General features: G+C 44.8%; 2 protein-coding genes across 5 annotated transcripts in view; one reads left to right on the top strand and one right to left on the bottom strand.

Moving 5' to 3' along the window:
• Positions 1-3,250, top strand: part of LOC132594400 (low-density lipoprotein receptor-related protein 2-like) — a 38,062-nt gene extending 34,812 nt beyond the window's left edge. For 2 of the 4 annotated variants that reach the window (XM_060291619.1, XM_060291622.1), the window contains 3 exons: positions 616-1,084; positions 2,563-2,706; positions 3,121-3,167. In XM_060291619.1, coding sequence (XP_060147602.1) covers positions 616-1,084; positions 2,563-2,706; positions 3,121-3,130 — 623 coding nt within the window. In that variant the 3' untranslated portion in view covers positions 3,131-3,167. Of the gene's footprint in view, positions 1-615; positions 1,085-2,562; positions 3,051-3,120 lie in introns of those variants that run through there. The other 2 variants (XM_060291621.1, XM_060291620.1) reach the window with 2 other exon arrangements.
• Positions 3,251-10,986: 7,736 nt separating this feature from the next.
• CLDN23 (claudin 23) lies at positions 10,987-13,419 on the bottom strand. Its single transcript, XM_030884119.3, has one exon. The coding sequence runs from the start codon at positions 12,672-12,674 to the stop codon at positions 11,793-11,795; it is 882 nt and encodes a 293-aa protein (XP_030739979.1). The 5' UTR covers positions 12,675-13,419; the 3' UTR covers positions 10,987-11,792.
• Between the last annotated feature and the right edge of the window lie 1,582 nt (positions 13,420-15,001).

The raw sequence follows: 15,001 nt of genomic DNA, 5'->3' as shown, positions 1-15,001 counted from the left end.
CTCCTGGTACTTCTGTCTTCCATGTGAGGAATAATACTTGTGCCAACAATGATGGAGAATATGGTGAAATGCCTTAAACACAAACTTAACTCTTGGATTCCTCTTTGGTTAGAACCCTGTTGCCTACTCCCTGCTTTATGAGTGCCCCTCCCACACTGCCACCAAATCTGGTTCAATATTTGCAACTTGTACATCTTGATAAACCTAGTTTACTTGGACTCAAAAAATTTGAAATATTTACCAATAAACGTAATCCTTCTAGTCTGGATATTTACTACTTCGATCTACTACACTCATCCTTATAGAGTAAAACATTTTTGTAACTGGTGGGATCGACCTTGGCTAAAATTCTGCATACCATCATTTGAAGACAGATTGGTATGATAGACTACACTGGTCCTGAAACCAAGTATTTTAAGTGCCTTAAGATATGTAGTTTTTTATCAGCTTTTGATAGTTTTTTTGTTTAGCCAAAAGTAATGGTAGTGATCATGATTTCATAAATTCAAACTTATCTGTTTAAGTTCACTACAATTCTTGTTCTTCTGAAATAGTTCTTAATTGACGATGACAAACTTGTTTATGTACTCACACTCACACCTACGGTTTTTGTAGGTACCTATCCACATAAAACCCATTCGACACCAACACCTAAAATGTCAGAGGCTGGAAAAAGACTGACACCAAAAGCTGCCCAACCTCTCCAGGGCACCAAGTCTACCAAGGCTAAATCTCCAGGTCCAGAGGCGATGAATTATCCTGTCAGAAAAACGCTAACCCCTCTGATGCCTGCTGTAGAGAGCAAGACTCCAGAAACCAAGGAAGGAGTTCAGCCCAAGGACTCACAGAAGGGAAAACTTCTGCTCTGTAGCAGTGATTTCTGTAATGGGAGGGGAATCTGTACAATGGAAGGAGAGCTGAGAAAATGCAGCTGTCTGATGGGATATGGCGGAGAGTTCTGTGAAGAAGCAGCACATAGACCTGCCCCTGGCCACATGGCCCTCAGCTTAACCATAGTCCTGTCAGCTGTTCTGGTCATGCTGGGAGCATTTGTATATTTCAGAAGAGAACACAAATTAAAACGGTGAGCAGCTACTAATGTCCTCATGGGAGAATTTTATTCCAAAGAAGGCTTATTAAATAAAATTAAAACAAGATTAACGAGGTTGGAGATATGAATCCATTCTAGAAATTTGCCCTCTGAGAAGAGATTTGAGCAACAAAGCAGCCTGGATGCTGACCTGGAAAAATCATACTTGGGACCATCTCTTTGAGTGAGACCTGGGACAAACAATATTGTAAGGGGTACGTGGCATTTATGCAGATAAAAGCTGCCTCAACCGCAGTCAGTGACACAGTCTCAGGGATGATGTGAGGAGAGTCCCCTCCAACGAGGCAGAGTTAGGGCCAGTGACCGTTTGGAGGAAAAATTTGTTAGGTGTGTTAGTTTGCTAGGGCTGCTTAAACATGTACCACAGATTGTGTGTCTTAGACAACAGAAATTTATTTTCTCACAGTTCTGGAAGCTGGAAGTTTGAAATCAATGTGTCAGTGGGGTTTGTTTCTTCTGAGGCTGAGGTTTGCTTTTCTCCTTGGATTGTAGATGCAGACTTCTCCCTGTGTCTTCACGTGGTCTTCTCTCTGTACATGTTCATGTCCTAATCTCCTCTTCTTATAAGGACACCAGTCCTATTGGATTAGGGCCCACACTAATGACCTCCTTTTCATATAATTACTGCTTTGATGACCCTATCCCCAAATATGGTCACATTCTGAGGTACTAGGTGTTAAGACTTCAACATATGAATTTTAGGGGGACACAACATAGCCCTTGACAGGAGGTGAGATAAACTCATGAGAGGTTTAAGGCAAAAGCATAAAGTTTTGTCTAAAACCAAGAGTCACTGGGTTAAAGAAACAAACAAGAATGACTCAAAAATGATTAAGAATGACGACAAAATAAGCTTTAGGAAGATACACTAACTGAAGAAATTGATTCGACAGACATATTGGCAAAGGACATTAAGCAGCCTATGTATGGAGAGATGTTACAGAGAGGACCGAAATCCTTAAAAGTTACATTTCCTCTGTCCAGCCTTCACTTTGCAGACTGAAGAAAAGGCCAGGAGAAATGATATATCTTTGCCTAAAGTAACACTGGTCGATAGCCAACTGCTTAATGTTAAGATGAACTGAGGTGCTTCCTTTGGGCTTCTGACTGTCAGTCAGGCCTGTCTTCTACATTAACCTGCTTTCTGAACTCACCTGTGTCCAGTTGCTACTTACCTGTTTTTGGATTCAGTTCTCACTGACTCCAATTTCCTAGTTTCCTCTCAATTGAGAAGATGTATCATTTTGGAAGTTAAGTGAATGCCTAGTAACAAATCATAACTGACTCAAGTATCGGCCATTCTAGGCCAGTTCTTTGTTAAAGGGACATTTAAAATAGGGCATAGTTCCCATAACAACTTTTGATAGGGGACGAGTTGGCCATTTCTAACCATGTCCCATTCCCAGCTTCTACCTTAAGGAACAACTCTTTTGACTTTCTCTGATTTCTAGAAACAGTACAGCATCATCAAGGAATTTGACCTGCCATAAAGAAAATAACCAAGAAGAGGAGAATCTAATGAATAGTGAGACTTTTGTCAATGAAGCCTATGATGAAGAGGTATGCCTGGGAACTGTCTTCGAGGAAAACAGGTGGTGAGATCCAGTCACAAAATGCCCCTTCCAAAATATCCTAGCAGGGTGAAAGTAGGCAGTGTTAACTTAAAGAGTTTTTTGTTATTGGCGAATGATGTTATCATGTAGACCAAATGAATGCTCAGTAACTTTTTTGATTTCAGATTCTGTTCAGTCTCTAGTTGTTCAAACCAAAGTGAAACATACATGAAATAGTAATCCAGAAATTTGGCTTTTGGTGGACTTCCAAAAGGAGTTCAATACTCTTGTGGGGTGGAGTGAGGTGTATTCAGGGTTAGTTAACATTACCCTTAAAATTTATGTCCCTCCCATCCCGTGATCTCTGCTAACTTCCACATAGCTCAACCACCTCTGTGTTTTTGCTTTGTTTTAATATAATGCGTATTCTCTAATTTCAAGTCTCTTTTTCTACAGGAATTCTTAACCTCTTTACAAACTGACTAACCTGACAAAAAAGGAGCTGAAACATCTCAATAAAAACTGTTTATATATTTCACTGTGTACTGTTTTAACTTCTGTAACAGTTTGTGGTAAATGGTAACTTCATATTAAAATAACTGCTATTTATTTTATTGAAGTATGGTTGATTTACAATGTTGTGTTAATTTCTGCTGTACAGCAAAGTGTTTCAGTTATACATTTACATACATTCTTTTTCATATTCTTTTCCATTCTGGTTTATCACAGGATACTGAATATAGTTCCCTGTGCTACACAGTAGGACGTTGTTGTCCATCCATTCTCTATATAATGGTTTGCATCGGCTGACCCCAGACCCCCCATCCCTCCCTCCCCCACCACCCACCTTGGCAACCATAAGTCTGTTCTCTATGTCTGTGAGTCTGTTTCCATTTCATAGATAAGTTCATTTGTGTCATATTTTAGATTCCACATATAAGTGATATCATATGGTATTTGTCTTTCTCTTCCTGTTTTACTTCACTTAGTATGATAATCTCTGGGTCCATCCATGTTGCTGCAAATGGCATTATTTCATTCATTTTTATGGCTGAGTAATACTCCATCGTATATAAGTACCACATCTTCTTTATCCATTCAGCTGTCAAAAGACATTTAGCTTGCTTCCATGTCTTGGCTATTGTGAATAGTGCTGCTATGAGCATAGGGGTGCATGTATCTTTTTGAATTATAGTTTTGTCCAGATATATGCCCAGCAGTGAGATTGTTACCAAAAGTGGGGTCTAGCTGCTCACTGCTCGAAAGCCAATAAAGAGGCAAGGTTGGTGGAAAGTTTGCTTTATTTCTCAAGCCGGCAACTGAGGGGGAGGGTAGACTCCTGTCCAAAGGCCAACTCCCCCTGTGACAATCAGTGGACAAGAGCTTGTGCAGGTAAAGGGAGGGGGCTACACGCAGAAAGAGCACAGTCATCTTGAAATTGGTCAGGCTGTGGTCTGATCAGCATCATCCTGACTTTGTAAGTACAGTAATCTTCAGTTCCAGGGTCAGTTTGTTCCCATTTCTTTGAGGCCTGTTCTTGGAATTGTGGCAGCTTATGTCATGGCTTCAGTCTAGTAATCATGTAGTTAACTTCTTCCACCTGGTGGGGTTTTAGTATCTATAATACTAAATACTAATACATTTTTTCCTTAATGGTTAAAGCAGATGTACAATGTATGTTTAATAGGCCACAAACAGGCTGTTTTGGTTAACCTAAAGTGCAAATTAAATCATGTATAAGCCGGAAGGACTTCCCCATACCTCAATATGTGAAAATTTCTTCTATCATTTTCCCCTTTTAATTGCAAATCTTTTCATAGAAAGCATTGATAATCAGTATATTTTTCCAGCATTGCCAGACTGACTCAGTTGCCTGCTCTGGGTCCATTCATGTCCCTTGGTGCTAGGCCTACTTTTTGTTTATCTTTTGGCCTAGTTATTCACGTTGGATTCTAAAACCAGACACACAGAGGTATTGGCACAAAGGGGCTTTGGAGCAGAAGTCATCTCAACCAGCTCACGTCCGTTAGGGAAACATGTAAACGCTACTTAGATCCCAAAGCCCCTTTGTGCCAATACCTCTGTGTGTCTTCCTGGATCATTACTTTATTCATACCCACATAAGGAATCAAGGGCATTGAATCTGTGATGGGACACAGGTAACAAAGCAGGAGTATGGTCTAAAGTTCAACAGCAGCAACCCTGGGCAAATCACTCAATCATAGAGCTGTTACCCCAATGATAAAAATAGGATTAACAGAACCTACATCAGGCCATTTGGGTATCGAATTAAAACACAAAAATGCCTGCTTAGCCTGGTACCTGAGACTGATGACATGAGACTAAATTTTAATAAACACAATGATTTGGAAGACTTCTTGCTTGGAGCTTTTCCAGACTATTCATATTTAGTTTCTTGCAGAATGAATTTGTATAGGATGCCAAGGATAAAGAGAAGTCCTAGGCTTATTACTGGGGTTGTAGTGCATAAAACAAACTGTGCTTTGCAGTCAAGTATAAAAATTCCCAAGTACAGATCAACCTGACCTGAAGAACACACGTTGGGGGCTCACCTTCCTTGAGGCTGGGAGACAACGTGGAACATCATAAAATTGCCTCTGGGGCTCAGCTGTACTTGAGAGAACCTATCTCAGACGCACAGTACCCTAGACCCCTCTCATCCACAGGGTGAATCTCACATTTCTCTTGCCATCTCGCCCAAGAGCCATCCTCACCGCCAAGCCTGCCCTTGGCAAAGCTCTGCCTCTGTCCGCAAAAATGCATACCAATGACACAAAAGCATCCAGATTGAAAACCTGTATGGAAGATATACAACAGAATTATCACTTTCTGGACATGCTTAAGCCGCTGCCTTGGCTCCTTAGACCCTAACCCTCCACCAGACTTGTAGGGCTGGTGTCCTGGCTGGCTCAGTCCACTTTTGTAGGCTCTGCTGGAATGGCACTCTCAGCCCTCCCTTCTGCTCTGCAGACCCATTTCCTGTCTGGGCCCCAGAAACACCCCCTGTCTGCTCTTCCTGGGGAAAAGGGAGCTTACTGCAGCCAAACTGTCACATATGCACTCCTTCCACCTTGCCCACTCTTATTTATATCTTTCCTATTTTTGGTCCTTTATGAATGTGTGCCTAGGTGTTATCCCATCTGAAGTTACTTAACACATCCTGTTACGTTTTCTCTATTCAAGAATTCACAAAATATCTCAATGTCCTTTTCACCAGAAAGGCTTAATTTTATGAAAGAACACTTAAGATTTTATACTTAATTCCTAACAATCCCATCCCCTAAATTGATTGTAATATGTCAATTTCATGACCTTATCTATTTGGAGCAACGGGCATGTTATGAAGCATAAAGCTTGCTAGTGTGATAATCTCTACATTAATTTCTTAATTTCTCTACAGCTAATAATCATAGCAGTAAGCCTGTAGAAGATAGAAAATTTGAACTTCGTTATAGAAACTGAACTTCTGTAACCTGGTAAATACGTTTGAGTTTTCTTCTAGAAGAAAAAGAGCTTTGGAAAAGTTAATTGTTTTATGGTTTAGGCTCAAAGATCCCTACACAAAACTTGACCTTTTGTGTCTATTGCTAGCAGTTGAGTTAAATTAGGCATTTTATACTGTTGTCCCTTGGTATCCGCGAGGGATTGGTTCCAGGACCCTCGTGGATACCAAAATCCACGGATGCTCAAGGTCCTTACAGCCAGCCCTCCGTATCCATGGGTTGTGCGTTGAAAATATTCCATTTGCATTTGGCTGAATCCACGGATGCAGAGCCCGCAGATACGGAAAATGGACTGTGCTTATTCTCTTTAGGAAACAAATTAGGGGAGGGGTCATGGATGATGGGTGGGCTGTGCTAAGTTCCAACTGTTTTAACTGCTGGGTGGCTTAGGAAATTCAGGAAAAATGAGAACTAGAATATGGAATTTGTTGCTCTCAGGTCAGTTACTAATTTTATGGGTCAATCAGCTTCCCCAACGTTCACTGTTCAAATTTCACATCTCTTCTCTCAGCCTCCTCTAGTTCTTAACCCTCACTCTCAGAATATTAAATTCAGGAAGGCCCTCTGATAACACTGAATCCAGTCTTCCCAGTTACACAGCTGAAGAAACTGAAATCCAGCAAGAGCAGGGCTTAGGCGTTAATTAGGGAATATATTGTTACCCACGTTCTAGAAAAATTGCAGTGACTTTTGCAGTTTCTTCAGCCCTTTGGTGAGTGGCAGTTCTTTTGGAGGCAACCATGTGGTGGGGGAGGGTTGGCAGGCCATCTGTCACATGGATGGCCAAGGTGCTTGGCCACTGGACAAGAATGCGGTAGAGCTGTACTTAAGCCCCTCTCTCCCCTTGCCCCACTGGAGAATCAAGCCCTCTGGTCAGTACTGTCTGCCCCATACCTCCAGCCTTGTCTACATTTTCCTTTATTTGTGCAAATTAAACCTTGTTTTCCTGTGTTCAGTCCTGCTTCATAAAGATTTTCTGGAGGAGGTCATTTTATTGTTTTTAGTGAAAAAAGAACAGAATGTGGGCAGAATTTGTTGGGAAGATGGGGTGAGAATTTCACGTAAGTTTTCACTTGAAATATTAAGGGAATTCCCTGGCAGTCCAGTGGTTAGGATTCCACGCTTTCACTGCCGAGGGCGCGAGTTCAATCCCTGGTCGGGGAACTAAGATCCCTCAAGCCTCGTGGTGTGGCCAAATTTAAAAAAAAAAAAAGAAGAAATATTGACTGAATTCCTTACTTTCCTCCCTTCCCAAAGGGAGAAAGATCTCATCTGTAATGTCTGGGAATAGAGGAGGCATGGGTTGTGCTCTACTGGTCTTTGTAAGCCAATCGTAACCCAATTGACAAAGCTGCTCCCGTGGCCTCCTCCCCACCAGTGCTGGTGAGCCCTTGCCCCTGGGTTTTGAGCCAGTGGCCTCAGGCCACAAATTACTTTCCAAGTACCTGATAAGCTATGCATAATGTGAGGAAGTACTTGGGTACAGAAATGGCTTTTAGAGGCAACTTTAATTTATTAAATTTCTAACAGGCTCTGAAGAAGTGTTATAACCATTCTAGGATTACAAAAATAAACAGAAGCCGTCCATGCCCCTACCTTAAATTCTGAGGTAAAATGAGAAAGTACACCAAGGAAAGTACACATTTGAACATTTAAATGACGTGTTCAAAGATGACACCTCTAAGCTGATGGGGGAAAGCAGTTTAGGGTATGCGTGTAGGAGAAAGTGATGAGGGTGAAAAACCTGAGCCTTGGCCAGATCACGAATGGAATTTAAGCTAAGAGTGAATGATAGGTAAGGAAGATCCTGAGAGTTCTGAAGATGAATTAGTCCTTCATTTTAGGAAGGTCAGAGTGAAGATGTGAGGTGAGTGTGGGGAGAGAGATTCTGGTTATTAAACTTTCCCATCACTTTGCGGATGTGATGAGGCTCTGAAGTTGAAAGATCTTTCTCTGCCTACCGTGCTGTGAGGCTGTCTATACATTGGCAGAATAGAATGTTCTTCACCTGCTATTCTTATATCAAATTGTTTATATTTGACTCTGAAAATATTCTATACAACAGACTGAATCCAGACTGTATTCCCTCCAAAAAAAGCTATTAGACCAGAAGAGGCCCTCAGATTCACTCAGTTGTACCCCCAGCTTCTTCCTGTCCTTACCATCCCTGTCTAGAGTGAAGGAGAAGCAAAGCAAGCCAGTACCAAGACCACTATGGAAACCTGTTTTCACTAATATTTCTTTACTGGGAAATTGGAGTTTGCTGTTCTCTCTGATGTCCAATCTTTTCTTTCAGTTCTCTGCACAAGCCCCCTCTCCTTCCTGACCACCTTTCTTAAAATACTGCCTTTTTTCTCCAGTCCTTGACCCTGGTTTATTATTCTTCATTTTCCTTGTTTATCTTTCTCACTCTAGAGTATGCAAGTTCTACAAACTTGGGCCTGGAATAAATTTGCTTTCCAAGGCATCCAAAGATGTCCTGACAGGATGACAGGTGCCCCCAAACTTACAAATGATCTAGGCCATGAAGAGGAGGGTGCCTGCTGAAGCATCTCTGACAGCACCTCCACAAGGGATCAACAGCCTGTGTGCCAAAAACCTTACTTCTCCTTAGTGAGGGTGGGTGTCTAGATCAGAGCCCGACTGGCAGATGGGCAGAGCAGACGCTGTGTTAGTGCAGGGTCTGCTCTACTTTCACAGAATCCTCACTCCTCCAGGCAGAGCTTGAGTAATCTTGAAAAGACTTCACCCATTAATGGGGACACATACTCTGTGTGTCAGTAGGATGATTAAGAGTAAGTCCTCACAACATTGTAAATCAACTATACTTCAATTTAAAAAAGAGTCTAATAAGAAAAAAAGTGAGTCGTGATGCGCGTCAGAGGTGTGAAGGGCTTGAGGCCGGGAGGCAGTACTATTTCATGTTAGAGTCTCACTGGGGTGTAGCTGCTTGGCTAGTTGGGTATTAGATTTAGGATAAGTGCTCACCAACGACAGCAACTCCTGAGGCTCCAGCCTCCTCCAGCATCTGGAATCTCAAGCCCATTGTCATTTTTTCCTGCTGTAGCACAGAAAGACTCAGGTCAAACCCAGATCCTGCCTGATGTAGGAGTCTCATGCCATCTTGAATATTTTTATAGCAAAAAGAAGTTAAGTTTTCTTAAAGGGATTTTTGGTTTTATTTCTGTGGATGAGGCAAAAATGCAGTTCTAACTCAGAGCAAATCTTAATCACCAAAGAGGAAGTGTTTTGGATATAAGCCAGTGGACAGTAACTGGGCAGGGAGAAGTAAAAACATACAAAGCACCAGTATTGATTGTTTTTTACCACAGATTCCCTAGAAACAATGGAAATGTGATGCAGGCAAGATTCAGTAGATTCGGTACTTGCCAGAAACCCAAAATCTTTATGTTGTCTGCCAGGTCCTGACTTCTCAGGTGCCCAATTCCTGCCTTTTGAGGTGTCAGCTGAAAAAAGCAGGGTTGCCTTTTCTCCATTCTGGCTCTGTTCCCTAAATCAAGTCCCCTAACTCATCTAGGCAATAGCTCTCAAAGGTCTGATTACGTGCTGCCAGTTGGGATTGAAATTTGAGTGGGGCACAGTCACAGTGAAAGCCATGCAGCCCCAGCAGATGTCTGTGAAGCAGCAGCATTGGCACCTCCTGGGAGCTAGTTAGGAAATCAGTTTCAGGTCTCACTCCAGACCTACTGAATCAGAATTTGCATTTGAAAAAGATCCCTGAGTGATATGCCAGCACATTGAAGTTTGGATGCAAAAAGAAATAGGTGATTCCAGTACAAAATGGCAAGGGAAGTGAATCTGTAATATCCCGTCCACTGCTAACAAGCAGTGTGTGCTGTTTAGTTAGTTCTACTATAGCTGTGTTGTCCGTAATTACTGCACTGAATGTTCCTACCTCTGAATTGGCTACCCACAGCAGGTGTGGGGTTTTTTTGTTTTTTAATTTAATTTTATTTATTTTTTGGCTGCATTGGGTCTTCATTGCTGTCCGTGGGCTTTCTCTAGTTGCCACGAGCAGGGGCTACTCTTCGTTGTGGTGCACGGGCTTCTCATTGCTGTGGCTTCTCTTGTTGCGGAGCACGGGCTCTAGGCGCACGGGCTTCAGTAGTTGTGGCTCGCGGGCTTAGTAGTTGTCGCTCGTGGGCTCTAGAGAGAAGGCTCCGTAGTTGTAGCGCATGGGTTTAGTTGCTCCGCAGCATGTGGGATCTTCCTGGACCAGGGCTTGAACCCATGTGCCCTGCATTGGCAGGCAGATTCTTAACCACTGCGCCACCAGGGAAATCCCTCGACAGCAGGTTTTAAAGATGAGATTCAGTTCAGTTCAAGACGCCCTTAAAACCAACTAATTGGAATTGGAGCCGGTCCTGCTAGAGATTTAGTCCTGAGCATGGAACACACAGCTGCCTACCTGTGATTTTAGGCAGCACCGTTACAAGAGGAAAAGATTTCTAGTCTCACCTCATGTGGAAACTGGTGCTTCTAGTTTTTTCAACAATAGACTTGGCTTTGCACAGAAAACAGCATGAACCTGAAAATAAAACAATCAGGGATTGAAGTGGGGCCCATTGGCTACTTTTAGTAATCTTATGCTAAGAGGTGCAAAGATCTGAGTGCTAGATTTCAGAAACAGTGCACAGGCAGCCAGAAAATGGTTAGTAATGAATGCTTAAACTCCTAAAGATTATACTGAAGACAAAAGAAAACTTGTGTGAGTTGAGTAAAACTCTTGCTTTCAAATTTTATTTATAAATAAGAGATATATATACATGTACGGTAGCCTAATGTGATTAACAGGTTCCATTTTGTTCTAAATATTTAATATATAGTCTTTAATGTCCAGGGTGAGGTAGCCAAGAAATAGAACAATACAGCATCAGTCCCTTCATTCTCCTTCTGGCTTCTAGAAGAGAAACTCTGCAGTGACCTCACCTTTCACACCAAAAATAAGTGATAAAAATGATAGATCCTATTTATACATGAAGAAATGTAAATATGAGTTAATCAGGTTATTTCATTCCATAAAAGCCACTAAAGCTGCTGGTATTTGCATGGCTCTATGTTTATTTTAACAGCCCCATTCAAATATAACCAGAAAGGTACCGGTCTCTTGACAGTTTGTGTGAAAATGAATTATGCAGCAGAAAATAAATTAATAATAATTATATTGATGCAAGGTTCATCAGCATTTCAGAATGTTGTTTGGAGATGTTAAATCGGTTTTGAGCCTCCATTTGCTGATTCTGACATTGTTATTATCAGCAGGATGCAAAGTCACCCTTCCTATGTCTCCAGCTAAAAGTATGAAAAGGCTGTCGTCCAGAAGAGGGCCCTGATCCCTCGGGGGAGAAACACTAAACTCTGTAAAAAGAAACCCAAACCCAACCTGAACTAATCGTCCAAGGAGTCGAGTTTGGCTAGGAAAGGAAGATCGCCCTCCAAACCAGTTACAGGAATGTGTCCGGGGGTCCGACTCCGAGCCAGGTGTTTCCAGCTGAAAGGTAACAGCCAAGTTCAAGGTTGGACCGTGGTGGGGCGAGTCCTTCATCCAGACAGGGCCCGGCCAGAGCAGGCTGGGGGCGCCGCCTACAGGTCGGAGTCGCAGGGCAGCGTGCTGCCGCATGACCGGCTGCTGCGGGAGGACCCGCCGTGGTGGGATTCGGGAGCCTTCTCCCCATCGAGCACTTCCACCGGGTTGCTGTAGGCCTTGGGCGGCGGCCGGGGCATCGGGAAGCCGGCCTTGCGCTGGCTGGCGGCGCCGAGCTGGACGGGCCGCGGCCGGTGCTGGCCGTCGCTGTAGTACTTGATGGCCGGCGTGAGCGCGGGCTCCGGCCAGTCGACGTACACGGTGCTGATGCTGCTGCGGCGCGCCCTGCCTGGAGGCGCCTTCTGGCAGCTGCGACAGCGCTCGGCGCACCAAGGCGCGAAGCTGAGCGCCAGCGAGAAGCCGCCCAGCAGCAGCAGGCAGCTGCCCAGGTAGCCCAGCACCAGGCTGTAGCCGACCTGCACGGTGACCGGGCTGGACTGGGCAGGCAGGACGGCGCGATCCGCCAAGAAGTGGTTGTACCAGGAGACTGGGATGAGGCTCAAGAGGCCCGCGGCGAAAAGCACGACGCCGGAGAGGCCGGCCAGCGCGAAGTGGGGCTCGTCCTGCCAGCAGCGCACGCCGACCGTCGCCAGCAGTAGCCCCAGGGCCGTGGCGGCCAGCGACGTGATCATGAGTCCCCGCGCCACCCGCACGGGCTCGGCGGCGAAGTAGCTCAAGTCGTCTGGCTGACCGCACTGGCGCTCGCTGCTGCTCTGCTCGCGGCATATGTCCCACAGGCCCTGGTACAGCACCAAGTCCACCGGCTGGTCAAGGAAGCCCTTCACCAGTCTCCAGCCGGGCGTCAGCGTGCCGGTCAGGGTGAGCAGCAGCCCGCAGGGTGCGAGCACCATGCCCAGAATCATCACCACCGGCGTCCTCATCCTGGACGGCGCACCTGCCTACTCCTCCGCCTCCGCCGCCGGCTTGCTATCTCGAGCCCTTGCGCCCCCGGAGAGCGCTCCAGACTCCGGCTCCCTGAAGTCCACACGCTCGTCGCCGCCACGCCCGGAGTCCTGCGCCCGGCTCTCCTCCGGCCGCTCTTTGTCTCCGGCGCGGGGCCGTCTGCGCTCCGCTACCCGTCCCTAGTTTGCCCCCCGCGTCCCGGCCGCTCCGCCCTACCTCCCGCCCAGCCGCCTAATCGAAACCAGCTCGCGGGCAAGTCTGATCGAAACCTGGGCCCGAGATGCCGGCGCGCAGAGGTGGCGGCAGCCGCGGCCAAACCCGTCCGGGTGGGAGGGGCTGGAGTGGCGAGCAGGAAGCTGCGCGGCCCTGCGGGACTCGGACCGAGCAAAGGTCGCCCCGCCCCTGCACCTCTGCGCGGCTCGGCGGGGCCAGGTCGGCCTGGGGCGGGGAAGGAAAGAGGCGCCGCCCGAACGGCCGCACCTGGCCCGGGCACTGCGCAGGTCCCTGCTTCTCAGCAGATCTCGGTAACTAAAGTTTTTCTCCGGTCCCTGCCCGTCGACCCTGCACCTGTAGCCTGTCCTCCCTCCACCCCCAGCGGGGATCCGATGGCCCCTCGAAATTTTGCGCTGTTAGCTTGCAGAAACCCACGGCTGAGTGGGCGGAACCGCCCGAGATGCGCTGGGCAGGTGTGCACCGAGGGTCCCCCCGGTCGAGAAGCGTGTCCCAGAGTGTTGCACTTGTGTATTTTGTTTAATTTGCTTAATAAAGACGCCATACTCCGGATTAACCTTGATGGAAAAGAATCAAAGCGACTGTGTTTCTGGGATGAGGAATTACCGAGGCTTTTATTTTCTTTGTTTGGCCTCTTGAAAGATTTTGAAACTGACGAAAAAATAAAGGGGGGTGTGTGTGTGCCCTGTCTAGCACACTTTTCAGGTTTGTCCACCTCTAGGGTCCTGAGACTTTCATTGTCTTTGAGCTGTTTACAACTCTGTAAATTACAGAACACCTGTAGTGTCACAAGTGATTTTTGTCCATAGAAACGCAAATGAGTTTGTCAGTAGAATGTTAATGACTATTGCCCGATGGATACAGACTGCTTTGGCATTGGTTTGTAAATTCACTTTAGCAGGCCTGTTTGCCTATATATGTGTGTCCTTTGCATTGTTCTTTAAATCGGTTGTAACATACTGGTTCCCTTAATAAATTAAATAAAATCTTTGACACGCGTTCATTTTACATTTGTGTGAGAATCATGATTTTACAGTTTCCTAAAAATTATTATTTCTAAAAATCAAAGTTAATTAAGCATTGGTTTGAAGTAATTTTGAACATTCTAGAGTAGACAATATCAAGGATGGGTCTTTTGTTTTTTGAAGATTTTTAAATTAAAAAAATGGTGGTAAAATATACATAAACATAGAATTTACCATCTTAACCATCAAGTTACAGTTCATTGAAATTAAGTATATTCACAGTGTTGTGCTACCATCACCATCATCCGTCTCCAGACTTTTTCATTTTCCCAAACTGAAACTCTACTCATTTATCGATAACTCCCCATTCCACCAACACCCCTCCTACCCGCCAGCCCCTGGCAACCACCATTTTACTTTCTGTCTTTATGAATTTGAGGCCTCTAGATGTTTCATTCAAGTGGAATCATGCAGTATTTATGACTGGTTTATTTCACTTAGCATGATGTCTTCAAGGTTCATCCATGTTCATAGTGTGTCAGAATTTCCTTCCTTTTTAAGGATGAATAATATTCCGTCACATGTATCTACCACATTTTATTTATCCATTCATCCTTTGATGCACACTTTGGTTGCTTCCACCATTTGGCTCCTGCAAATAATCCTGCTACGAACAAGGGTATAGTACTATCTCCTGGAGTTCCTGCTTTCAGTTCTCCAGAAGTGGAACTGCTGGATCATATGGTAACTCTGTTTTCAATTTTTTGAAGAAATGCACTACCGTTCTCCATAGCAGCTGCATCATTTTCCATTCCCACCAACAGTACACGAGGGTTACAATTTCTCCAATTACCCCGCCACCTCCTCACCCCACAACTCAGGAAAACTGGATTTTTTCCTCATTGTTTCCGAAGTGTTGTGCTCCCTTTTGCCTCTAGACCTTGGCATATGCTCTTTTCTTTCCCTAGAGTCCTGCCTGCCACTTCCCAAACCCAGTGCATCCTTCAGATCTTCGCTTAAATGCCATTTTCTCTGGGAGGTTTCTCAATCTCATAGATTAGCTTTTCCTATTGGACTTCTATACACACCCTCTTCTGTTGTAACACTTG

This window comes from Globicephala melas, chromosome 21 (assembly GCF_963455315.2).
Source record: "Globicephala melas chromosome 21, mGloMel1.2, whole genome shotgun sequence".
NCBI classification, from domain to species: domain Eukaryota; kingdom Metazoa; phylum Chordata; class Mammalia; order Artiodactyla; family Delphinidae; genus Globicephala; species Globicephala melas.
This window is presented reverse-complemented; position numbering and strand designations above follow the sequence as displayed.

Excerpts from the sequence above, each read along its gene's own strand:
- CLDN23 (XM_030884119.3), bottom strand. The coding sequence starts at position 12,674 with ATGAGGACGCCGGTGGTGATGATTCTGGGCATGGTGCTCGCACCCTGC.